The sequence below is a fragment of the Notothenia rossii genome (genome assembly GCF_949606895.1).
Source record: "Notothenia rossii genome assembly, chromosome: 5".
In the NCBI taxonomy this organism is placed as follows: domain Eukaryota; kingdom Metazoa; phylum Chordata; class Actinopteri; order Perciformes; family Nototheniidae; genus Notothenia; species Notothenia rossii.
Window position 1 is genome coordinate 31,725,284 of NC_136903.1, and position 27,464 is coordinate 31,752,747.

Sequence of the window (27,464 nt, forward strand, 5' to 3'; positions counted from 1 at the left end):
ACAAACAAATTCAACTGGTAGCTGATACGCTAGGCAAAATAACAATTGTCATATGCTAGACAACAAATATTTGTGATGTTTTTATGCCCTCAGTTTAAAATCTGCTCTTGAGAGTTTATCCAGATGCTCGCCAGATGATTCAGAGCATGTGAGTGTGACAGAATGCATGCTAAGCATTGTCGAAGAGAGTGACACTTCACTTCCATGGAGCTTACATACAAGTCATACAAACTGTCAAAATGCAGTTCGCAAGTTTAAACAGTGAGCAAAGGTAAACTTGTACTATGCTTATGAATCTGCCCTTGCTTCTAACATATTTACTGATATTTCACGGTAGTTACATTTCTTTGGTTGTTAGAATTCCATAAAAACAAGGGTCATCAAGAGTCAACAGTGAGACCTGTTTATGTAGCATTCTGTTTCGCTGTTCATTTTAGAATGATTTTATTAATCCATTATGGGTTGGGAGTGCTGTATTCAGATTGGCTAGAGGCAGTGCCTTATTTTCAAAGCTAAGCATCTCCTGATATAAACCTCATACAAAGCGCTCATACGTGACAGTATCATTGTTTTCTACCTCGCAGCAAGAGATGAATTATTTCTCACATTGGCCATGTATGCCTTTAAGTAGGCTATGTTGTTTGTTAGACATTTGCATTTGTGAAAAATGATTATGTTACTAGCTTCTATTACTTTTTAAACTACTCATTGTGGATTATTCCTTTTTAAATGCCCCTTTATTAGAAGATCACAACCAACTGATTAGTGATATCTGCAGTTTCTCAATTGACTTTAAGATCTTTCGTTGAGTCTTTTGTAGCTCTGGTTGATCTGTATTTGATGGGATGCCACTTGTTTTAATTAAATCTTACCATAACCAAATAGAATACTGAATCCTGATCAACTTTCGGCAAAAACGTTATACTTCAGACAATCTCAACTTTTTTTTAAAGCAAGAAAGCAACTATTTACCATAATGTCTACATATTCATTTAGGTAAGCTATGTTGTTTCTAATTTTGACACTGGAGTCATGAACCTTTTTTATTACTATTTTATTAATAGTCGATTATCCCTTATTAAATTAACAAATCATGACTGAAAATAAGTTGTGATTTGATATACCGATATAATTCGTGATAAGTGATATCTGCAGCTTAATATACTAACTTTTGTATCTCCAGTTGAGTCTTTTGTAGCTCCAGTTGGGTCTTCAGTTTTTTCTTCGCTCCTTGGGTGAGGTCGTACATGTTCAGGTCGTTCTCCGTCAGCGCTAAAAACTGTAGGAAACACAGGAAGAATATAAGAATTTAGAAACCTCAAACATACTGGCTTATTGAGAATAAAAAGCTCCGGTTTTAAATACTGACTGTATTTTTTCCAGTAAGATATCTCTTTATACAATAAATGAAGGAAACGCATCTAAAGCTAACCCACCTCCTCCATGGTGAGCTGTTTGAACACAGGGTAATATTTATGGAGCCGGAGCCTGCGGAGCCAGTCCAGGATGCCGTTCTGCTCTGCGGTGCTGGGCAGGGACAGGGACTGGGGCAGTGGGTGGGACAGGGAGCGAGACAGGGAGTGGGACTGGGGGTACGGGAGGGAATGTGAGTGGGATGCTGGCAGGGAATGGGACGGCTGATGGGACTGAGCGCTGGACTGACTGCTGCTCTGTGGGTTAAGGTGGTGAGGAGAGAACGGGTGTGACAGACTGTGCTGGGGATGTGGGGGTGAGGAGAGATCGTCTCCACCAGTCATGGAGCGCTGGGAGGGAAGGGCTGGCACAGGGGGAGGGAGGGAGGACAGCTGAGGGGGTGGAATGGCGGGAGGAAGGGGAGGAGGGAGGGAGGAGAGGTGAGGAGAGGGGCGAGTCAACACAGAGCTGTGGGTGCTGACCACGGGCTGGACGCTGGCCACTCTGTACACCGCCCTGAGAGAGGACATACAGTCAGAGGGGGGGCACACATGATGAACTATAGAAAGATAAAGATATAAATAATCTTACCTGTTGGCTCCTCTGTACTGAACCATACAGTTGAGATCTGGGAACAGAGTGAAAACCAACATTCCTTTATAATCTTCACAAGTAAAGTGTTTCAGGCTGCCGTCACATGACAAGCTGTGAAACGGCTCTGTCCTGACGTTGCCGTTGTGCTCCTATCCTCGACTCGCGCACCGCTCTAAATATCGACAAACGCTGCTCTCAAAGTTCAAATTATTTCAACTTTGAAGTTGATTGCCAAAAAACTTGCTGTGTTCAACTCAAGGCTCTGTAAGTAAAGCTGAATTCACCTGATTCTATTGTTATGTCCCCTGCTAGCTAGTCAGCGTTAAACAAGGAAAAAGTTGACCATTTGAACTTGCAGCGCTCGGCGAAAAAATGTTCAAGTGTGTGCGAGCGACGCTGAAGGCAGCACTTCTGTCTAGTCGGGCAGCACCGATCTCTCTATAGAAACATGACGGCAACACCAGCGCAGAGCTATTTCCAAGCGTATAACTTGAATGCGAATTCAAGAGCAAAAAAAGTTTTGTGAGGTCAATGTAACCCTGTAACACTGAAGTGAAGAAAGTGAGTACGAATTATATTATAGCAGCAGCTTGTGAGTAGTGGACTGTGATATTGTGATGGGGGACAGAACTGCGTGTGTTAGTGGCAGCAAATGACTGCACAGTTAGACATATTTGTATTAGTTTAGCTCCCTGGGGTCTCCTACGACACACACACACACACACACACACACACACACACACACACACACACACACACACACACACACACACACACACACACACACACACACACACACACACACACACACACACACACACACACACACACACACACACACACACATACACACACATATTGAAATACTCTCCTGGATGAAGTCACACTCATAAAATCAAACACACACACCAACATGAAGTCACCACACTCCAGGCTTTCCAACACAAACATGCCACTCTGAATTCCCACACCAGACTAAAATAGACCCGTCCGCTACAAACACAAAGTGAAAATCTTGCCTGCAGCCTCACCTCCCTCAACTCCTCACTACCACCAGCCAAGACCTTCTGTCCACCCACAGCCGTGTCTTCAAACACCTCTTTTGTCTGTTCTCTAACCCCAAAACCATGACATTCATTATTTTATCCTCCATCTCTTGTCGCTTCCCTCATTAGCATTCTTTGTCTAATGTTTTATATCCCCTCTGCCCACTTTAGATACAAACTGACTTATTAGACTTAATCAATCTCAGCCATTCATGAAATCTGAAGTTTAAACAAGTATGAACTTTTCTGATATATGTATTCTCCACATATGAAGAAAAAGGGAAAAAAAGCAGCAGCACGATATGAGGAAAATATGCGTTACTCAATACTCTGTCTAATACTGCAATAAGGATACTACTTGCGACAAATAAACAGATATTAAAGTGTACTTAGTTTGGTCTTTCTGCTGCTTCCAGTAAACTTCTAAAATACAAATGAAGAGTGTTAAAAATATTATTTTATCGAACAAATCAAGAATGAACTCAACATAAAAGGCACAAATAAAAAACTAAATGCAGAAAGTGTCGTTTTGCCCGGACACTCACTATAAGCTAACACAACAAATCCTCAAAATACAATGTCACAGTCTAATGTAGTGTGTTAAAGCTTGACAATCAGATTAATAATAATAGTAATAATAATGATCATAAATATTAAGATTAGGATCACCTTTATTTATCCCAGAGGGGAAATTCAGTTATTCAATCTTGAGTTATAACATTTGTGTGCATACAATACACACACACATGCACACACAGGACCTAAAGACATGCACTAACAGAGAGGTGCTTCTGCACCGAGGAGCAGTAAGGGGTTCGGAGCCTTGCTCAAAGACACATCGGAGGAGGCAAACTGGCACCTCTCAAGCTACCAGTCTGAACCGACAACCTTTGTTTTCCCAAGCCAAGTCCCTACAGACTGAGCTACATGTTTATGAAGAAAAACTGTTTTGCACAGCTTTAATCCATCTCCACTAAAAAAATCCATAAGATATGATTGGCAACAAGACAAAAACAAAGACTTACTGGAGGCGAACGGGTAGGTGGGGGCAATAGGAGCCGTAGGGAGGCAGGAAGGTAGAGGAGGGAGGGCATGAGGAAGAGGGGCGGGACCGTTGGGAGAGAGAGGCCGGGTGGAAGTGAAGAACTGCTGGGCACTGTGGTACTGGAGGACATGGCAGGGCAGCGCTGTGAGACACCTGGGGGCAGGCAGGGAGTCAGACGGAGAGGCAGAGAGTCAGACGGAGAGGCAGAGAGACAGGGAGTCAGACAGAGAGGCAGAGAGTCAGACGGAGAGGCAGAGAGACAGGGAGTCAGACGGAGAGACGGAGAGACAGAAAGCAGAGAGTCAGAGAGAAAGAGAGGCAGAGAGACAGAGAGGCACAGAGACAGAGAGACAGAGAGGCAGAGAGGCAGAGAGTCAGAGAGACAGAGAGGCAGAGAGGCAGAGAGACAGAGAGGCAGAGAGGCAGAGAGTCAGAGAGACAGAGAGGCAGAGAGACAGAGAGACAGAGAGTCACAGAGACAGAGAGGCAGAGAGACAGAGAGGCAGAGAGACAGAGAGGCAAAGAGACTGAGAGACAGAGAGACAGAGAGGCAGAGAGGCAGAGAGACAGAGAGGCAGAGAGACAGAGAGGCAGAGAGGCAGAGAGGCAGAGAGACAGAGAGACAGAGAGGCAGAGAGGCACAGAGACAGAGAGGCAGAGAGACAGAGAGGCAGAGAGACAGAGAGGCAGTGAGACAGAGAGGCAGAGAGGCAGAGAGACAGATAGTCAGAGAGACAGAGAGGCAGAGAGACAGAGAGGTAGAGAGGCAAAGAGACTGAGAGGCAGAGAGACAGAAAGACAGAGAGACAGAGAGGCAGAGAGTCAGAGAGACAGAGAGGCAGAGAGACAGAGAGGCAGAGAGACAGAGAGGCAGAGAGTCAGAGAGACAGAGAGGCAGAGAGGCAGAGAGACAGAGAGGCAGAGAGGCAGAGAGACAGAGAGGCAGAGAGACAGAGAGGCAGAGAGACAGAGAGACAGAGAGGCAGAGAGACAGAGAGGCAGAGAGACAGAGAGGCAAAGAGACTGAGAGGCAGAGAGACAGAGAGACAGAGAGACAGAGAGACAGAGAGGCAGAGAGGCAGAGAGACAGAGAGGCAGAGAGGCAGAGAGTCAGAGAGACAGAGAGGCAGAGAGACAGAGAGACAGAGAGTCAGAGAGACAGAGAGGCAGAGAGACAGAGAGGCAGAGAGACAGAGAGACAGAGAGGCAAAGAGACTGAGAGGAAGAGAGACAGAGAGGCAGAGAGACAGAGAGGCAGAGAGGCAGAGAGACAGGGAGTCAGACAGAGAGGCAAAGAGACTGAGAGGCAGAGAGACAGAGAGGCAGAGAGACAGAGAGAAAGAGAGGCAGAGAGGCAGAGAGACAGGGAGTCAGACAGAGAGGCAAAGAGACTGAGAGGCAGAGAGACAGGGAGTCAGACGGAGAGGCAGAGAGACAGAGAGGCAGAGACAGAGAGTCAGACAGAGAGACAGAGAGACGGAGAGGCAGACAGAGAGACAGAGAGACAGAGAGGCAGAGACAGGGAGTCAGACGGAGAGGCAGAGAGACAGGGAGTCAGACGGAGAGGCAGAGAGACAGAGAGTGAGACAGAGAGGCAGAGAGACAGGGAGTCAGACGGAGAGGCAGAGAGACAGAGAGTGAGACAGAGAGGCAGAGAGTCAGACAGAGACACAGGGAGGACAAAGACAGCTAACTGGGGGTAAAAGCTATTACAAACAGATGCTTTATTACATGTAGTTATAAGACAGTGAGATTCCACAACAATACTGTTTTGTAGACGTAGAATCATTTGGTATTTTCAAAGCCGGGTTGATAGTTTTTCTTCCAGATATCTCTGCGTTGCAAGACTGTCAATTAACAACAGCAGCTGCTAGCACAAAGATACAATAATACAAATATGTTTGGTATTTTGCAAATATGTTTTAGGTTACAGGAGAATTAGAGATACCCTGGAGGCTTTTGTAAATGTTATACTAAGCAGTTTCTGTTTTTATGCTATTTCACTGATTTACATGTGAATGCTGTTACACCTTCCTTTCCTTCGATGGAACACATCTTTCCACGATGAGACCAAAACGTATCAAAGGCAGACATAAACAGGAAGTGAATTCACCTGGGGTCCAGCTCTTTGGACTTAGGAAGGAAGTTCTCCACTCCGTCATCGGGAAATGCTTTTGAGAGCTAAGAGAAAACAAAAACACATACGTCACTAGGTGCATTGTGCAATTCTGTGCTCATGTATCCAAGCTATGTGTCCTTGGAACCTGTATAAATAGCATAATGCTTCACATTGGTATACCAAAGACAGGTTTACTATAACAAATCAGAAACAGAGGGATTCTTTCATTCAGAAAACTAGAGGCCCTTTTGATATGGTCAATCTGTAAAATGAATACTATTGTAGCCTCAGATTATTATAAATATGAACCAGGGAGTGTGTGTCAGTGGCAGTCCAGACCTGGCTCAGCAGCTCTGTCACCTCCTGCTGGGTTCTGATGACGGATGAAACCAAATCGTCCGACCAGCTGGCCTGCAGGAGGAAGAGGAAAGGAGGAAGGATGGTGATGTAGTAGAGAAAGTAGAGAACCAGAAAGGGTAAAAACATGACTATATGAGCAGAGAACAATTTGAAAAGTGAGCAATAGTTGTGTTTCACTGTCCCCACCTCATACACGTATTCACTCAGCTCCTCAGATGTGTGTGTCACTGCTCTCAGCACCACCTTCTCTATCACCACTGAAAGAAGCACAGATTGTTTCACACATGAGTAACCGCACATCATTTAGTCGAATTATCTTAGTTTTAATGTCCGGGAGGAATTTCAATTTGGCATTCTCCCAAAAGTAATAAATGATGTGAGGAAATATACGAGGTAGTTTAACCAAATCAGGTGTAATTACATTGTCTCTGATGTGAACTGGCCAGTGGACTGCGCTGTTACGTGTTGGCACATAGTGACTGTAGTGTATAGTGGGTGCATAAAGTTGATGGGAGTAACTCCATGTATATTACCCTTCAAGATGCTGATATATCATTCCTGGAAAACTACTCTCTCCACTTCATGCATTGAAATGCTTAGAGATGAATGACAGTGCCATGACTGTTATTGCAGGAGCGTATGTTTTATGTTTGTGGCCTGATTTACATGAAAATCAGTAGAAGGATGTATCATAGGAAAGACAAGAACCTACGACAAGCAGATACAGAAATGATATTTAACATTTTGTTAGCCTTGCAAGATAGGGTATTGTGCCCTTGATGGAGGTCTGCGCTCTTCAAATGTCCTGGTTCTTAATGTTATTAGCTTACTTACTTCTAACTGTTATGGATGTCTATTTTGTCAGTTGTTGCAGACTAGAGCTCAGAAGCACGCCAGGAAACTCCAGCATCTGTCATTATTTTTATTTAAAGAAATCTAAATAACAGCTATTTTCTGTTATTTTGAAAACTAAAAGCCAGATAATCAATAGTTCCAGTTTCCAAATTGAAGAATATGCTGACTTCTATATCGGATGTCAGTTTGTTGAAAAAAAAAATACTTATTTGAAGATGTCATATTGAACACTGGGAGATAAACATGTGCTTTTTTATTATTTACTGGCTAATTTGAGACAAACATTTTAGGTAGACGATATTATTATGTATCTAATCAGAAGCTTGTCTACCTTCACAGATGTTGACATACCCGTTATGCTGTGGTATGTATTCTTTAAGTATATCTGGTTGAAATAAGTCATGAGGGCAATGTTACAAATGAAAAAGCAGGAATGCATTATGGCAATAATGGATGACCTTCAGCATCACAATAAAATAAAAGGTTAATGTCATGATTATCCTGGCTAACGATCACTAGTAATACTTATAACTTTTGAAATGGCACTTAAATATATTGGAATCACTTCATCTTACATTTAGTTAATAGTAAATATTTGGAGACGTATTTTTTAAACCAACCGCCATGTTAGTGAAGATTTATTATTGTGAACATTTAATAGTTTAATAACAGAACAACAGAACAGTTCTCCATCAGATGAGGCTTACTCTTGGCACTAACTGTATGCACTCTAGTTTTCCATCTGGACAGAATATGTGCTGCCAAAGCCCTTCACACAGCTGCTACTGTATAGCTCATTCAGGACGGTGCTCTCACCTGGGATTTAACCTCCCTAAATCCTGCCTAAATCGGTCTGGTCCAACCTGCACTCTGCCACTGGCTGCCTGTAGCTATTTGTATCCAATTTACAACACTGTAGCTAGCCAAGACTATAAAGGAAGTTACATCTTGATGCCTGAGTAATAATCCAGCCCTCTGAGTCCTTTTTCTGCAGTTTTAAAACGACATTTCCAATGACCTCATCCCCAATCATCCAGTGTAGCTAGGGAACACATTATATTTGTATTAAAGGAAAGAATGATGACTTAATAAAGAGAAATGTGCAGGCCTAATACTGTCAAAAGGCATATTGGATCGTAATTTGTCTATGTGTCGATAGCACTTACTTATTTACGGTTAACAAATGGATGCTCATCTGTCACAACTGAGTTAAAGGTTGCATTTGTAAAGGGGTAAAGCTGTTGTGACATATCTTGGTGTTAACAATAACCTTATTTATAAAAAAAAAACATTTCAATTCTCAAGTTATTTTTATATATATTTCATAGTATTGTTTAAAATGATCTAGCATCTCTTCAATCGTTTCTGTTGCTTTCCATTCTCACTTTGTCTTCCTTCCCAAACAAATCAGTGTACCTCATGGTCAAAAACAGACAAACGAACAATAAGTAAGTTCAAGAGGAATTTAACTTACTGTAACTAATACGCTTTTTTTCCTTTTGGAATTTTCTATAAATACAGCGATAATATTGTTATTGTGAATTATTTGTAAGGATTTTACATCTTGGTACCTATGAGTATTAATCCGGCCCTCGATGCTGGCACCAAATCCTCTCATTTGTTATTTACTCTAACCTCATCCCCAATCATGCAGTGTAGCTTGGGAACACATATTTGTATTAAAAGTTTTTTTAAGATTAATTTAATGATAAAGATAATAGATGCAAATCTATCAATCTGTACATTAAAAGTGTGCATTCCAAAAAAACATGTATTAACAAACCTTTGATATCATGTTAATACACATATGATCATTTGGATAAAGTAATTGAGCATCTATTAAATCAACAATCAACCATTTTGGTCAAATAAAGGGAAAAAACACAATAGTTTTACTGTAAGCATAAATTGGAATAAATTGAAATAAATAGGCTTATTTTCTTTTGAAATTCTTCCTAATGAATGTGCCTATATCAGTATTGTAAATCTTAACTACGCAGTGAAAATATTGTATTGTCACGGCCCTCATATGTATGCACACATCGTGTTTTATTTGCGCATATTTCTACTTCTACGTCTGGATGCATGCCTCAGTTGCAGAGGCAGGTTCGGGCTGCTCCTGCCATTAGATCCATGTCATTAAATAGAAGGTGAGATTGAGTTGAAGTGGTGGAAACATGAAATAGATGGGTGTGTGTGCAGGAGAACACCTCCGGGTATAGATTTAGACACATTACACTCCCAAACTGTCTATCTGAAACCACATGAGGCGTGCAGGAACAAGCAGCCGGGGAGGAGAAGACACGAGTTTAGGAGGAGAGAAATAAAGAGGGGGATAAAGAAGGAACGAGAGAGGAGGAGATCTCAGCACACACACACACACACACACACACACACACACACACACACACACACACACACACACACACACACACACACACACACACACACACACACACACACACACACACACACACACACACACACACACACACACACACACACACACACACACACTTTGTGAAGTCCAGGACGGTGTGTGCGAGACATGATCAAAAGAAGAGTTTAAATGATATCCAAAAAGTTAATAAAATATATCCCTGATGTTGCCTCTTTGTCTTGATTACTTCAGTTGATATGTGTGTGCCAAAAAAACACATCGTAAAACCAACACAGGTCTCATTCTGCAGGCCTGAGGTAGCAAAAACTGTAAACACACGATGAAAAAATGGTAGGGTAACGGCATATAAACTTAATTGTGTGGGCCTGTGAGAGTGTGTGTCTATGCATTTATGCATTTATGCTTCATGCGTTTGTACACGCTCGATACAACTTAGTGTGTGTGTCGGGTGTGAGATTTACGCTGCTGACAGCTATGTAGTGTGACCATGAGGTAGTGGGATGGTTGTGTATTGTGTTAGCGACAGAGGCAGGGGGCCAAGACAATAACAGACTGGCCTGATGAGGCTCGCCCAAACTAAAACCATATACTGTACACCCCGAGGCACCAGCTGCTGGCCAGGTGATTGATCTCACATGAGTGATAATGGAAGATATCCTAGGTGAGCAAATGGTATTATGAAAACCAATAATTCATAGCCAGCGTGATTGTGACTCCGAAGGGATAAGACACTGCTGTCAGCCCAGTCATCATTTATATTTTGTGTTTACATTAGGGTGCCCTTGCAGTGGAGAAAATGTGATGCAATGCCCTCCAGAGTGCCCTTGAAGAGGCCCTATTTTTGGACTTTCCCCTTCCCTGTAGTGTGTGATATAGGTTTTTGGTTACCACTTTACAATAAGACTACCCTTATAAAGGATTCATAAAGGGTTTATAATTGGGTTATTAATTAGGTTGTAAACACTTTATTAATCATTAAGAACCATTTATAAACCAATTCTAACATAGTTTTCAAACATCAACACAGGCTCACTATTTGGTAAGATGACTAAGCCTTATATTGGCACTACTGTAGCTTACTTCGTCTTCTTCATCAGCCAACATCCTTGGTATCTGTTGTTCACTGAGTTGATTCCCCCCCTTCCATCTGGATGTGTCTTGGCATCTCTTTATGACCATTTATCTATGAGTTACTAACATTTATAACTGCCAAAAGGAACCTTGTAACGTGTAAAATACATTCCCATCTATTAATGAGTTACTACCATTTATAATTTGTTTAAGTTATATTAAGCCTTAACCTTATGCATACATTAGGGTGTGGTCACATTGAGTGACAGGTCATTCCATTGACTGCGGTTGTTAGCTTCCTGTCTCTCTGCTAGCAGCTCCATGATGCTACAGGGGCTCTGCCTGCTCAGCTCATCCGGAGAACATAACTTGAACTCGGCCGTGTTTGTTGTGCTGGTGCCTTGTGGACTATTCTTCATGCTTATATCGGACTATTGTGACTCGCTCCGCGTTTAAAACAGACGGTGCCTGAATGCAGTATTATGGTAAGTGAAATTATTACTTTATTTATGTGTTGCTTATGTTTTTAGTCAGCTAACGTTAATGAATGTTAAGGCTTGGGTTAGCATGTAGTAAGTGAGTGGTAGCTACATCTGTGCTAACGATGCTAATCGTAGCCTCCAAGTTAAAACGAAATAGAGAAGTGTTAAGCATTAAGTGGGATAATACTGTAGAAAAAATTGCTTCTGTTTGAGGTTGATAAAATAAGGTCATCCTTGTAACTTAGAGAGATATTTTATTAGGTAGGTAACTGTATGCATCGCTAAGGTTAATTTAAATTAGCTATGATCGATATGTAGACAAGCTAACATCAAAGTAGTCTTGAAGAGCGGCGTAGTGTATGTGAAATTAACCTCACAATAAGATGTGTGTATATTACAAATATTAATGCCATATTTCAAGATGATTACTTAGATATTACAATATGGTTTGTTGGGCTGGAGTTCATTATTGAGCTTACACGTTAACGTCACAGTCATATCTGAAGAACGAACCCAAACCTTGTTCTTTTTATTAATGGTATTACCAAATTGGTATCAAATAAATAGTAAGCATTGGTAACACCAATAAACTATTTTATTTGAGTATTTGTGTCTGGGAGAAGGTACTGTAGGCCTACTGTACCCAGTTCCTATGTTCGGCAGTTATAGACTGGGTTTTCTTGTACAAGAGAATAAAAAATCAATATGGACCATTACTGTATAATTATCCTTAAATTATCTTATACAATGCACCTAATACACAAGTATGGCATTTTGAAACATGATTTGCAACCATTTTACTGTAATTTGTGTGCATTTTGTTGTTAACTAAGATGATGGTATGATTTATTTTTTGTTGGACGCTTTGGACATACCTGGAGAAGGAAAAAATGGGTCTTCGGAATGATGGGAGTTAAAGACAAAAGGCGGAGACTAGTGTTGAAACTAGTGGAGAAACGATCAAGATGCCACCTTGTCCCTCTGATTAGACGGTATGTTAAGTCAGGAAGTTGCATTATTATTAATGAGTGGAGGGCATACAGGAGAGTGCTGAGTAACGTGGGGTACAAACACTACACCATAAACCACAGCAGGCGGTTTGTGAACCCCCAGACTGGCAGTCATATCCAACATATAGAAAGAGCTTGGTCGACCGTCAAAGGACATGTCCGTACACTGAGAGGAAACCGTACAGAGAATTTGTTGGAGGAACACCTCAAGGTTCTTGAATGGTCATCTTGGCTTTGTTCTGCTCACCCTGATGGACTGCTCGGATGCTTGTTCAAGGTTATACACAAAGCCTTTCCAGTCTGAGTACCATTATGTCTTACCAAGTCTTTCATTTATGTCTAAGAAAAGCTTTTATGTTTAAATATGTGTATCAGTCATACTAAATAGTCATTATTTTGAGTCCTGATTTTCTTCATGTGTGAATAAAATGTTTTGCTTGGCTCTTTTGCATCTTACTTTGCATTTCATGTGAAAAATGTGTATTAGGTAAGCGGGAATGTTATAATTCATTCATAAATGGACGTGTGTAATAAACTTAAAAACAACGCACCCTTTCAGTAGTTATAAATGTGTGGTGTTATGCCGTGTGTGCATGCACCTCGCGGGACGCGCACAGCGTGAAGCAAAACCTCCCAGACATGTATTGATCTGTACGGCAAAGTACGGTTTGGGAACTATATCATTTCCTTTTGGAGGGCATGCATAACACGGCATAACACCAGAGCCTCGCTGCGGGGAAACGTTGGCGCTGTTCCGAGTTTGTTCTAATCTGTCAAAATGACAGACTGCTTTCAGATTTTTCTGTCATTGTTAAATAAAATATTCGGTTAACGCGACCACTGGTGTCCCAGCAACATCAGTACCAAGCGAGAGAGTTGTTTCCAGAGCAGGGGATATTGTAAATGCCCAAACACCCCAGCTTATAAATACCTGGAAATGTGGACATTCTCATATTCCTAAAAACCTGTCTGATGATGCTGAGTGAGTGACTAGTGAGTTTGAGTTGAGTTACTTGAAAAACTAAAGTGAAACTTGCTTTATTTTATTGCAGGGTCTGATTATTAAATGTCCTTGTTTATTTGTGAGATGCAGTGGCATAAAGAAAATGCTTACTTTGTTTGGTAGTACCAGTAGGTACAAAAACACTGGTTTTCTTGTTCCAGTCTGTTACTGTCACTTTGTTTTTGACACTTTAAAATACTGCTATCCTACAAAAAGGCTGTAAAAATCAGATTTATTATGTAATAAAGAAACATTTTCCGAGTAAAAAAATGTTTTTTTGAAAAAAAAAATGTATGATTTTTTTTTTCTTCCCTTTATTATTCAATATCGCGATAAATACCGTACCGTGGACTTGTTATCGCGATATTATCGTACCGTGAGTTTTTGGTATCGTTACATCCCTAATAGATGGTGATGTGTTTCACACTTTACAATAAGGCTCCCTTTCAGCAGTTATAAATGTTAGTAACTCATTCGTAAATGGTCATAAGAGATGCCAAGAAACATCAAGATGGATGGGGGAGAATCAACTCAGTGAACAACAGATACCAAGGATGCTGGCTGATGAAGAAGACGAAGTAAGCTAAGTAGCCAATATAAGGCTTAGCTGTACAGATAAATGTTGGCTCACTATTTGGCAAGCAACCGGTCACAGTTGCCCTGTTTATCTCATGTCTTATAAAAGCTTATTCATGATTTATAAAGTGTTCACAACCTAATTAATAAATAAAATGTGTAAACCCTTTATAAGGGTAGTCTTCTTGTAAAGTGGTACCGGTTTTTGTACATGCAAATGGTCTGCAAAAGTTAAAATCCCAAAGTTCCCTTCAGAGAGGGTTTCTCTCCCTCACACTCCAGTCCTGCCTGAAACGCCTCCATTGAACTCCTTTGTTTAACTTGAGAATGCAATTCCTGAAGAAATTGCTAGTGGGAATGCTTTATGCTGAAAAGCTGAGGCTGAATTGCTATGCTGAAATGTAATGTGTAAGAAGAAAGTGAAGAATTTAGATTGAAATGATACATGAACACTGGGGGCTTGAATGTGTGATGAGAGAAGAAAATAAAGTAAAAAGGCTTGGAAAAGCAGCAGAATATTTGAACTGCAAACTTTTGAACTAACTTGATGGCGAATGATCTGTCGCCATGGCAACGGCATTTGATGACACCCAATAATACGCTTTGATGCGTTGATGGCTGCATCGTTACCAAACCTGTGAAGTTTTGGGCCATTTCGAGCATTTTCACTGAAGTTATGAGAAAACCGTGTTTCATGGCGAGCATTGTGTTGCCAAGGCAACGGCATTTGAAGAAATCTTAAAACTGTCAAATAGATGTCTTCACAGCTGGACTGTTAGCACACATGTGAAGTTTGAGCACTTTTTGACCATATTCATAGGAGTTATAGCAATATCGTGTTTTACGGCAAGGGATGCGTTGCCATGGCACCAGCTTTTGAGGAAAACTCACTAATGGCACATAGACATGTTGAAGGCTGGACCATTAATAACCATTATCTGAAGTCTGCTGCTCTGAGTTTGTCAGTTGGAGTTATGACATCATCGTGTTCCATTACATAGGTGTTTATATTTGAGCTAACGACGTGTCCAGAGATCATAGGTTTCCATGGTGATGTGCAGTAATATGTGAGAGGAGAGCATTTGCATTGTTCTGAATGAGGGATAAACCTCTTACATCAATTACATGTGAACGTTTTGTTGAAGAACTGTAACAGATATCGGTGACATTTCAATGCGTGAAGCATGTCAAGGAACTTGAGCATCTGAAGTGTACTTTTTGTGTACTTTCGGGTTAATAATGTGGCCTTTTTGGCAGATTAACTAAAGGTGTGTGGCTAATGCTGTGAGTAAAGATCTACAGTATAATTGGCTTTAATTTCAATTTTCAAGCTACGAGATGTTTTCCTACGTTTGTCATGACAAATTATGTCTCAGGAATGTAGGGTTTGGGAATTATGGCAGGTTAAAAAAAATATATGAAGGCGAATTTCAAGCTCTCCTCCACTCTAGCTTTGAGATCACACAAATTAACGAGCTGCTCAATCAACCCTTTCTCCTAAAAATGACGTTCCCACAGAACTCAATTACGTTTAGCTAGAAACTTATTTTATTTCTACATATCTTCTAGAAACCTATTTTCTCCCACGTTACGTTTCTTATGAACGTATCTTAAATACGTTTATTTCCGACATATCTTTGCCATTTATTGTCTTGCTTATAATAATGATAATAGTCATTTATAAATATCATTTTAGAGCACACATTTGAAATCAGTAGGCGAGGCTGTAATTTCGCCAGCTGTTACTCTCATGAGCGAGGCAGACAATAATAGTTTTATCATGCCAGAAAGCTGCTGTGTCGTTGAATGCACCTCAAACATTAAAACAAATCCAGAGTTACGTGTTTCTGTACTTCCTCTAAGATGAAAGGACAGTAACAGAAGATCTCTGTGGCTTCAGGCTTGATCGGCGTTCAAATGACAGCGTTGGTTTCTCCAAAAGTGGGCGGGGCTGTAAAGTGTCGTAGATTTTACTCTCATCTATTATTCAAAACCATTCTATTTATTCTAACGTAAATTACATGCCAGTGTTTTATCTTTTTATTTATCTGTTTTTATTTTTAAATCGTATAATGTCTGACTTTTTTTCCCGTCTGTGAGGAAAATAAATGGGGCTTAGAGCCTCAAAATACTGGAATCTGTATTTTTGAAAATCTTTTTTTCCTTCTAATTTGTTATTCTTTTCTAAATAACACACTGTTATTTACTCAACAATAACACACAATTATCCTTGTTTTTATTTATTCGTTTAATTCTATAGTCTTGGGATTTTTAGCATGCTTTTTACGCCTTAAATAAAGTCACCGGAAACAGACGTAGGCCTATAAGGGACATTTCGAGCGACACACACCACAAACCCACTGAACAGATTACCCAAGATCCTCAGCTTGAAGCTTGTTGATTGGATGTTTTAACTGCAATGCATGTTGGGATATGATGTTAATGTGATATGATATCCGAAAACATAAAAAAAAAAATAGAATAATACTTTATTCCGAGTGTTCTTGCTTCTCTCTTTGGAAGTCATCACATAAAAGGCATTGTAATACATGGTTCGGCTGCATTAAATATTACACATCTGCCGTAGTTCTTTATTTATAGAGCCCTGATGAGAAGACTTCTGGACAAACAGGAGAACTGCCGCCAAAACTGAATATGTGACGTGGATCATAAATATATCAACAATTAAACAACATCTTGCATCTCTTTTCACAAAATATAGTACGTCTCCTGCAGTATCAATAGTAATTCGGCTGACTTTTATATTTGATCCAATTGGTAGATAGGTTATATTTACACCACAACGGTGCACAGCAGATAGAAAAGGACTTGTAGTTTGTAGTTAAAGATACTGTATTACTGATTTTCTTTGAATATAAGAATGTAAATACTGAGTTGAGAGAATAGTCAGGGGATTTGGGTGATGGGTTATTGAATCACAATTGCAATAGCTTACCATTAAATGACGGATATGCCTTTCTGTCTGTGATGTTTTACAAATCAGATATTAATGTGTAGAAGTAATACATGAGAAATAGCATAGCAATATCCTGTAAAATTATGTAAAAACATGAACAAAACTAAATATCTTCAGATGTTATACATACATAAGTGTCCCACACTAATAATACAAAGTTATTATTAGTATGCTGTGTACCTTGTGTGCACCGCCTAGTGGTTAAAGCAGGGCTCGACATTATAAATGGCCCGCTGGCCCGGAAGCACTATTTAGACACCCCGGGCCAGCATAACGTACTTTCCACTTGCCCGCTCGGGCCACTAAAAATATTGCTTTAAAAAAAAAAATGGTCCTGTGGTATTGGTATTTTGACAAACAATTTTGTTAAATTGTTTCGTTTATTAACGCTACACCATAGCGTTTCGTGAGTCGGTTGTTGTTGTTGGGTGAAAAGCAAACAGCTGTTTGCTGCGGTGCGCAGCGCGAGCAGGCACCCGTGAGCGGGAGCGCGCTCCTTCACTACAGACTATCGCTCCACCTAACCATTCGCCAAAATGTTTTTAATACCAGCGGTAACCGGCCAAGCGCCGGGCAAAAAAACAATCTTCAAAGAAAAGAAAGTCACCGGAGGAGTTAAAGGAGAGTGACAGGGAATATGAGAAGAAGTAGTGCAGTGACGCGTCCTAAAACCCTTTTATAATATATCGATTAGATTTATGATTCGAAAATTATAAAAGTAGGGTAGACATGTGGAGATTATCCGGCTGAACAAAACGTTCATTTATCAAACAGGTTTGTTTTCCACAGACCTTATTTCTAGCTATTTTCCGAAACCCTGTGGAGAAATCCCATTGCTTTTTTGTCGAGGGAACCAGCAGCTTACTTCCTGGTTTTAGGACGCGTCACTGCACCTCTCAATATGAGGCCAATATAAACAAGGTATTCTGTCGGATCTGTACATCAATGCCGGCCTATGCTGACAAGTAAGTGAAGAGTAGAAAATATAAAGTTATTGGCTATAGGGAAATGTCCCAGCAGTTTAGGATAATGAAGGTTCTAATCTGACCTACTACATAGCCATTACATTTCTAACTCCTAATGACAGGAAGGCAGAAAGCGCATCATACAAATAATAATACTCATAATAAGAGCAGACATTTTTTAACAATGACCACAATATCATTATTTTAATAAACCAAATATGAACAATTGAGGAAAATGAGGAAGAACTGATTATTCAAATGTTGTAGTACAAGTAGTAATGTAGTTAGTGCATTAATTACTATTGCAACAAATGTGTTCATTTTCTTCATTATTAGTCGATTTTTTTTGGACGAATGCTCCGGGCCAGTGGTTACAATGGTGGGGCCAGTAGTAATACAATTCCACCGGCCCGGAGTGCCAGTGGCATTTTACCCTTAATGTCTGCCCCTAGTTAAAGTACGTTATTGAATTATTTGTGTTGAATAATGTTATTTTTGTTGAATAATGTTATTTGATGAAAACAATATTAAGAGTACATACTTTCATAGGGGGTAAAGTAGAAGTTCAATGATAGAAATATAGAATATAAAAAGAAGATACTGTAAGTGATCTCTACAATAAAACAGTTTAGTGCTGGATGTACAAAGATATTAATATGAGGATGTGCAAAACAGACAAACTAATTAACCTTTATTAACACATTAAAGAATAATTTAGGTTAAGGTCTTCTTTCAAATAAGAAAAAAGCTTTGGGGGTATCTATCTACAGATAAATATTAAGCCTGACAAAGTACTTAATGTCTAATATATTGCTTTCCTGCAATGTTAACTATGTTGAAGCACTTATTTTAACTGATATTATACACATTAATGATACTCTTATGTATGTAGATAGTATAAGAAATGTGCAGAATTTGACAGTTTAATGGTGGAGGTATACAGTACACACATATTGATAGATGTCTTGTAATGCACTGTTGAGGAACCTGTGACCCAAGTCTTTCATTCATTGCATAACTACACCGTAGTTGTGTATATGATATGTCAATAAACCTTAGAAAAACTTGAAATCTTGAAAGGGATGTGCAAAATAGCAATTATATACAGTTTTTAATTAACTTTTAGTAGAGAATAACGAGTAATTAATATACTTTATAGAGATCTGCAGATAAATGTTTAGTCTTCTCAAGCACCAACTATCAAATATCTCTCCTGATTGTTGGCACTTGACAATCACCTTCCCTGAATTTTACTCAGGTGTAACTAAAGTCTGCTTTAAGGGTTGTTCATATTTCACATCATCAATAAGAATCTGCAAAGTAACTAAAATAAATGTAGTGGAGTAAAAATACCAGGTTAACCTCTGAATTGTAGTGGAGTAGAACAATTACAAAGTAACAATGAGCTGTCATGTGGGTATATATTAATGCTGCCCATTATGGATACAAGCGATTTTCACTCATTTAGTATTTACATGTTTTAAATTTGTACACACCAATGTGTTTCCTATCGCCTAAACCTCCAGGGCTGTAAACAGTTTAATACTGTCAACTTCTAATTTTGGGAAAAACGAAAACGTCTTTTAAAACTACAATTCCCGGTAGAGGTGCAATGGGGAACATGTTGCGAACTTGCGAAACACAATAGCCAGCATGTGTAGTTCTTGGGGGGGGGGCGTTCGAATCCAGTTTTGAATAGTCTGCCGTGGTTTCGTTCCATTTCAAAGAGCTTGACGCTCGGCGTAACCTTGGCGCACTGCCACTCCAACATCCAATCCCAGAGCTTGAAGATTAATCACGGGGTTTGTCAACGGGACTGTAGTCCCAAACGATAGCTGGGGATTATGGGTAGTGTAGTGTCGGCCATCCTAAACTGATTTTTTTTTCGGATATCATATCGCATTAACAACACCACATCTGTCGTCACAGAGATCTTCTGTTACTGTCCTTTCATCTTAGAGGAAGTACAGAAACACGTAACTCTGGATTTGTTTTAATGTTTGAGGTGCAATAAACGACACAGCAGCTTTTTGGCATGTTAAAACTATTATTTTCTGCCTCGCTCATAAGAGTAACAGCAGGCAAAATTACAGCCTCGCCTACTGATTTCAAATGTGTGCTCTAAAATGATATTTATAAATGACTATTATCATTATTATAAGCAAGACAATAAATGGCAAAGATATGTAGAAGATAAACGTATTTAAGATACGTTCATAAGAAACTTAACGTGGGAGAAAATATGTTTCTAGAAGATATATAGAAAATAAACGTATTTGAGATACGTTCATAACGAACGTAACGTGGGAGAGAATACGTTTCTAGCTAAACGTAATTGAGAATGCAGTTTAGTTCTGTGGGAACGTAATTTTTAGGAGACACGGTTGGCTCAATACACACTAATGTTAAAATCTGAAGAAGGCCTTTTTACCAAGGTCTGAACAATGTTTGAGGTTTCTGAGTAAAAGTATGAAGGAGCAGTTAGCAGTTGAAGTCGCATGAAGATTTTTCAAGTCTGAAGAGTTTCTCCATTGACTTCCATGTTAAAAATGTGATGTATTATGGGATATATCTCTGGAATTATGAAAGTTATGAATGAGAAAAGTAATAGTCATCGATTCCCGACCGAGCTGAACGTTTTGATGTTTGAACGGAGTTTCTGCGATGTGGAATGTGGGAGAAGAAGAGGCGCAAAATAACCCGGCGGAATAATAAAGAATTTTGTGCGTAACTAAAAAATAAATAAATAAATTACAGTATATAACATAATGACATCCCTACTGTATGTAACACTTTTGCTTCTATTGGCTAGCGTTCCAACACATTATACGGGGCTTAGGCGAGGAACATCTCTAAGCGGTTGACCAATCACGACAGAGCCGGCCAGCTAACCAATCAGAGCAGACTGGGCTCTGGTTTCAGACAGAGGGTGAAAAGAGGCGCTGCAGCACAGGCAGTATGAGACAAATAAATAGCTTATTGAACATTAGAGCATGGAAACATGTCACAGTAATAGAGGCACAAAATACTATTATGAACCTGAAAATGAACATAATATGTCCTCTTTAAAATGTTGTGCTTTTCCTGCTATGGTAGAAATGTCTAGAAGAGGGTGAATATGTTTTGTTTCAGGCCCTTAATATGATGCTTTTGCATTGCATTACTGCAGAACAGTAGACAATTAGAACTTAGAGAGAGTGTAATGTTTTTCAATCACAGTTATAAACCCACAGAGAATCATCACCCAAATTTTCCTCTCTTAGTTATTTGTTTTGGTTTGATCGCACAATTGAACCATTACCACCACTTACATAGATTTAATATGTATTAAATAGCAACATGAAGCTAATATGAGCTCCAATAAACCCCATCTACAGTACAAGAAGGTTTAATTAGCGACTTGCATTTAGCAGCATAACATATATTTTTTAATAAGAAACTTTTCTAATGAGTCGGAGGAGACCAAAACCGAACAAAAAAGGGAGGGATTGTTGGATGTGCACTACCAGTCAAAAGTTTAATTCGAGGTTTGTTATTTATTTGAATTGTTTCTACATTGTAGATTTATACTGAAGACATCAGAACTATAAAAGAACACATATCAAATCAAATCAAATCAGGTTTTATTTATAAAGCACATTTTAAAACGATTTTTGGTCGAGACCAAAGTGCTGTACATGCAAATAATAAATAACACATTACTACATTCGCAAAGAACAGAAGACAATAAATTACCACAACAAATATAAAAATCCAACACAGGGAATTGTCCGTAGTCATACTCTGCTCGGACTAGAATGCCAGGGAGAAGAAGTGAGTCTTTAGTTTTGTTTTAAAAACCCCTAGAGTCTGGGCCGACCTCATATGGAGGGGCAGAGTGTTCAAGAGCCTGGGACCAACTGCTGCGAAGGCTCGGTGCCCTCGGGTTTTGAGCCTGGTCTGGGGCACTACCAGCAGTAGCTGGTCAGCACACCTTAAGGCTCTGGCTTGGGTGTAGCGCTGGAGGAGTTCAGCTATATAGGCCGGAGCCAGCCCATTTAGTGCTTTAAAAACAAATAAAAGGAGTTTAAAATCAATTCGGAACCGAATTGGAAGCCAGTGCAATGAAGCCAGAATTGGGGTAATGTGGTCACGCTTTTTGTGGCCAGTAAGAAGACGTGCAGCGGCGTTCTGCACTAGCTGCAGGCGTTTAATTGAGGCCTGGTCCATACCCACATACAGACCGTTGCAGTAATCCAACCTTGTGGTTACAAAGGCGTTGATAACCCTTTCCAAGTCTTTAAAAGATAAAAACGACTTGGTCTTAGCCAATAGTCGTATTTTAAAAAAGCAGGTTTTAACTACGGTGCTGACTTGTTTATCAAATTTAAAAGTGCTATCAAAGGTCACTCCAAGGTTCTTGACAGAGGGGAGGATGTTTTTTTTGAGGGAGCCCAGAGTATCAACTGGGGAGGCTGGAGGTTGGGGTCCAAAAAAGATGACCTCAGTCTTACTCTCGTTTAGGTTGAGGAAATTTAGGCTCAGCCAGGATTTGACCTCTGTCAAGCAGACCATCAATATCTTTAAAGAGTTTGCATTAGAATTGAGAGGCAGATAGATTTGTACATCATCTGCATAACAATGGAAGGGGACATTGTGTTTTGTAATGATTGAACCCAGGGGCAGTATGTAAAGTAGAAAAAGGATGGGGCCCAGAATCGAGCCTTGGGGAACCCCACAGGTAAGAGGGGATTATCTAGTAAACAAAAACAAATCCAGAATATGATTTATATTTTGCTGGCTACTGCAGAATGCTGGTTATCTGTGCCTTGAATTCTGAATTATTCACCAACAGTGTCACAAGCAAAGCCCCCCCACACCATCACACTTCCTCCTCCATGCTTCACGGTGGGAACCACACATACAGAAACCATCCGCTCACCTTCTATGCATCTCTGAGTGGTTCTTGCCATAATATGGATTACAACAGTAGTCAAATAGGGCTTTCCGCTGTGCACTAACCCTACCTCTGCACAACACAACTGATGGCCTCAAACACATTAAGAAGGCAAGTCATTCCACAAATGGACTCTTGACAAGGCACACGTGTTAATAGAAAACCATTCCAGGTGATGACCTCGTGAAGCTGACTGAGAGATGCCAAGAGTGCGCAAAGCTGTCAGCGAGGCAAAACAGGGCTACTTTGAAGAATCTAAAATAAAAATCATATTCAGGATTTGTTAACACTTTTTTGTTAACTAGAAAATTCCACATGTATTCATTCATAGTTTTGATGTCTGCAGTACTAATCAACAAAGTAGGACAAAATTAAAATAAACAAAAACCATTGAATGAGAATGTGTGTCCAAACTTTTGACTGGTACTCTATATGTGTATCACTGGTTGAAACACGACCCCAAGTGAATGCAGAAGTTGATGCATTTCTGCTTGCTAACATGTCAGTTTTTAGAACTTAAAATGTCCTTGGTCAAAAAGCATAAAAAAGAGTGAAATATGAAATATGGAAAAATGTGCGTTTTTATATTTTGTAATTTTATATGGGGGTGTTCTAATACTGAATACTCAGACAGTTCCTTACCTTTTCCCGCACACGCACGCACGCACGCACACACACACACACACACACACACACACACACACACACACACACACACACACACACACACACACACACACACACACACACACACACACACACACACACACACACACACACACACACACACACACACACACACACACACACACACACACACACACACACACACACACACACCTTAGGGCAGCATTCTTTGTGCATGTGTTCAGATGTACCAGCATGTCACATCTTGTTCCAGTAGACTAAACTTGTTGCATACGATGACACACACTTGGGAGCAGAGGACGATATTATGGTAAAAGTTCCTATGATGCTAATGTCTATAAAAAATTATAAACGTACTATAATGGGGATTTCTTCTGTTATTAGCAGGGGACCAAGTGTACTGTAAATAATTAAGGATCGTTATAAGTTAGAAACACCACATCAGAGAATTAGTAGGTATATAAAAACTTTTGTAATGACTGCATTAGGCTCACTTTTTCGTTCTTGTCCCCGGTGGTTATTGGTTGGAGCTGTTGCATCCTTGCCCTGTCCAGCAGGTAGAGGAGGCAGATGGGGAGGAAGTGGTGGTGGTGGTGGGGGAGGAGCAGGAGAGAGGTCTGGGCGAGGAGGGTTGAGCTCCTGGCTGATAGGTTGGTCTCGTCGTCCCGTGGTGACCCCTGAGACTGTGCCGGCTTCTCTGGTCCGGCTCTGATACACAGGGGTGAAAGGTCATTCAGAAAGACAGAGGGTAAAACCACAGAGCAGAGGTCAGGGATAAATAGACAGGGCTGTAATAACTCCTTAGCCGCAGTAAAGCTAGTTAGCACACTGGAGCATGTGCAGTACCAAGAGGGTGAACTTGAGGAGGTACTGTATGTCTTGGGGTCAACTATCCAGAAAGTAGATCCATAAAGTTCCCCCTTCCTGTCAGCCAGGAGCTTTCTCATGGGCACTAATTTAACAGCCATTAATATGAATGCAACACTGAAGCTGTGCTGTTATTGCTTGAACAAATTCAAACACTGAGCAACACATGCATAGTGCTAAGACAGAGCGAGGAGAAATATCTGGCATTGAAAGCAAACCAATATTTAACAAGGCTCGTACAAAAGGGAGTCCCTATTTATTTATAGCTCACTCTGGAAGAGCGGAGTGTTTCTCATAGCGGAAAGAGTCCAAACACAAACCGTAGGCTGCTTTTTTACTGTTTGACCAACTACTGATCCGATACTCCTGTTGTAGCAACTTTCTGTGAAGCATTATTTAATTTCAGCGTCAGATGTACTTTTCTTTAAGTTTTCTTTCCACTATTAGTCCTCGAAGGGTGCTTTTAACTGCAATTTAGACCAGGGCAGGCGAAAAAATGTAAATGGTTGCTTTTAGTTCTCGGATTTTTGTTTTCAATGGTTTTCCACAAACGAACCAAGAACAGTGAGCATGAAGTAAAAAAGGGTTTTATGAATAATAAAAAGCAGGTAGCTGCAGATCAAAAAGAGACTACTTGTATGGCAATATTCCAAGTTTCCACTTAGTAGTAGCGTTGAAATGGTCAGTCAAAGTACATGGAGTCGGATACAATCACAACATAACATAGTTTGAACTGTTTTTGACCCTCTGATTGATGTGGGGAAAATCCCCACAGTTAGTATTTGGCAGCATCTACAGTAGCATTGAGGCTGTGGATTGCAACCAACTAAATACCCCTCGACTCACCCTTCTATTTACAAGATTGCAGTTGTTGTTTTTTTCCAATGGTGTTGGAGAATTACGGTGGCCTTCCGATAACATCAAAACTAAAATCCTTCTCTAAAGGCCAATGTTTTTTTTTTGCACAACAACCATTCACTGTATCTTGCAATGTAGGATAGTAGGCTCTGTGATGTATGGAACATGGACCCAATGGTTCAGTATTTAAGTTAACTAACATGTGTTAGTGCCTGCATTGCAATCATACACACACACGCACAGCATGGGCCGGTAGATCTGAAAACAATTAAGTGTGCTGCTGCCACATCCGCATGTTACTGCCCTCCGTGCCAACTCTCTGTCTGAAGACTGTATGTGAGGGGAAGGAGAGTCTGACTGTCACACTGTAGGTACACCAAGTAAAAAGAGTAGCACAAGTCGGCAGGAGGGGGGATAAGAAAGAAATAGTAAGATAAGGAGTCTGGGAATTAAACTAAGAAGCGGATATTTAGAAAGCATGTGCAATTCCCCAACACACCAATAGCAGTCATAGTATAAAAACAACCTGAAACCTATAAAACCTAGCATGTGTGCTCACAGCAACTCCTCCTTCCCTCGCTTACAAAAGTAATTAACTCTGCGGCTAATTCTGACACTGGTACTGTTTTTATAGATAATATAAAGCACTCATATAATGGGGTGATTATGCAGTTTTGCACATGTGGCCTGTGTACTGTATGTGCTGTTTGTAACGCTGCACTGTTGCAGCATCCTGCTGAAGAAAATCGTATTCAACTATTTTTCCTCTAGTGTGAATCAGCATCCATCTGTTTGACGTTAAATTAAACTCATGCAAGTTTAAAGCATCGAAGAACAACAGATGGTATTGGTCGTATTAAAGGTGGGGTAGGTACGTTTGAGAAACCGGCTCGAGATACATGTTTTGTTATATTCCATGGAATGCTCTTAACATCCCGATAGCAATGAATATCTTAAGTGCTTTGACAAAAAATACATAAGAAAATGTCATCTGTGGAAGCCGTAGCGCTGTAAAAAGCACGACCAATCATTTTAGCCGGGCCAGGCCGGCTAAAATGATGGCCTACCTGCCTGTCAGTCTTCCATCTGCGCACAAACTTATCTCTTGCCCTCATTGGTCATGTGCGCGTTTGTGTGTGTTGGAGGGGAAGGAAATAGCAGATTTCTTCCAGCTGTGTATTTTCAAATTATTGCGCACTCAAGCTGGTTTCTCCAAAATTACTTACCCCACCTTTAAATATGTAGTTTTATCATATCTTATTTTAGCTTTTGGATTTTAGCCTTTGCAGGCCATTTACATGCATAAAAACCTATACAACACGCTACAGGAAATGGAAAACCCCCAAAAGCAGAATAGAGCCACAAAATAGTAAAATTGTGGGACAATAAACCATAACAATACGCTAAAAGATGCTGAGTCACATTTAAATCTGTTTACATCTGGCCAAAAGCTGCTTTACTGTAGGTCATGTACGTGACTCTGGTCTACAAAGAAACCCTGTCATAGGCTTCAGAGCCGTGAGGGAAGGAAAGGGAGCCACAGAGAGAGAGAGTGAGAGCATTTATAACTTCCTGGGGATTCACTGGAGACACACATGCACACACTCGCAGACACACACACCACAGAGGGTTGATTTCAGCACAGAGAAATGTGCTGACCTGCACTAAGCAGGAGCCAAGGGCAACAAAACACTAAATACAAACGGTCCTCTCTGAGCCGGGTACTTTCCCTTCACTGCTCGTACATGTTTAAACAGTCTGCCTGCTGCTGTGTGTACATCTACAGAGGGACTGCTAACACAGCGTAACGTTTCTTTAACTTTATTTTCACTTCTCTCAACTGCATTGATAGAGACCTCCAAGTCCTGATTCATGTCTCGATAATCCCTCATTAGCTCTTTGCAATATGATCCCACACTTTACTGTAAGGGAGGGTTACTCTTTGGGAAACCCCACCTCTCCCTCCACCTTTAATTACAACACATCCATGCAGAAGGACCACATTCGTGTAAACAACTCTTTCCTGTCCTCTTTTATCATCAATATTTAGGCATGTAGTGTTTTACTACTGATCCTGTTGCTTGAGAATTGCATTTGTTTTACACAAAGACTTAGATTTCTTCACATTTCAAAACATTTATCTTTACCAGAAAGAAGACTGATGGTTCAAACTCCACGTCCAGCTCTACCAGTTTGAGATTAGTCACTACACTGGTGGTAAAGGGGAAAAGTCAAGGT

The 27,464-nt window shown here is 40.3% G+C and overlaps 1 protein-coding gene across 1 annotated transcript in view; it reads right to left on the reverse strand.

Annotated features, from left to right (window-relative positions):
• zcchc14 (zinc finger, CCHC domain containing 14) overlaps nucleotides 1-27,464 on the reverse strand; it is a 55,797-nt gene that overhangs the window by 8,623 nt on the left and 19,710 nt on the right. Inside the window, exons 3-10 of the mRNA XM_079683621.1 lie at nucleotides 23,996-24,209; nucleotides 6,764-6,834; nucleotides 6,557-6,628; nucleotides 6,212-6,279; nucleotides 4,079-4,251; nucleotides 2,005-2,041; nucleotides 1,437-1,929; nucleotides 1,170-1,279 (exon numbers count right to left, since the gene is read on the reverse strand). Coding sequence (XP_079539747.1) covers nucleotides 1,170-1,279; nucleotides 1,437-1,929; nucleotides 2,005-2,041; nucleotides 4,079-4,251; nucleotides 6,212-6,279; nucleotides 6,557-6,628; nucleotides 6,764-6,834; nucleotides 23,996-24,209 — 1,238 coding nt within the window. The remainder of the gene's footprint in view (nucleotides 1-1,169; nucleotides 1,280-1,436; nucleotides 1,930-2,004; nucleotides 2,042-4,078; nucleotides 4,252-6,211; nucleotides 6,280-6,556; nucleotides 6,629-6,763; nucleotides 6,835-23,995; nucleotides 24,210-27,464) is intronic.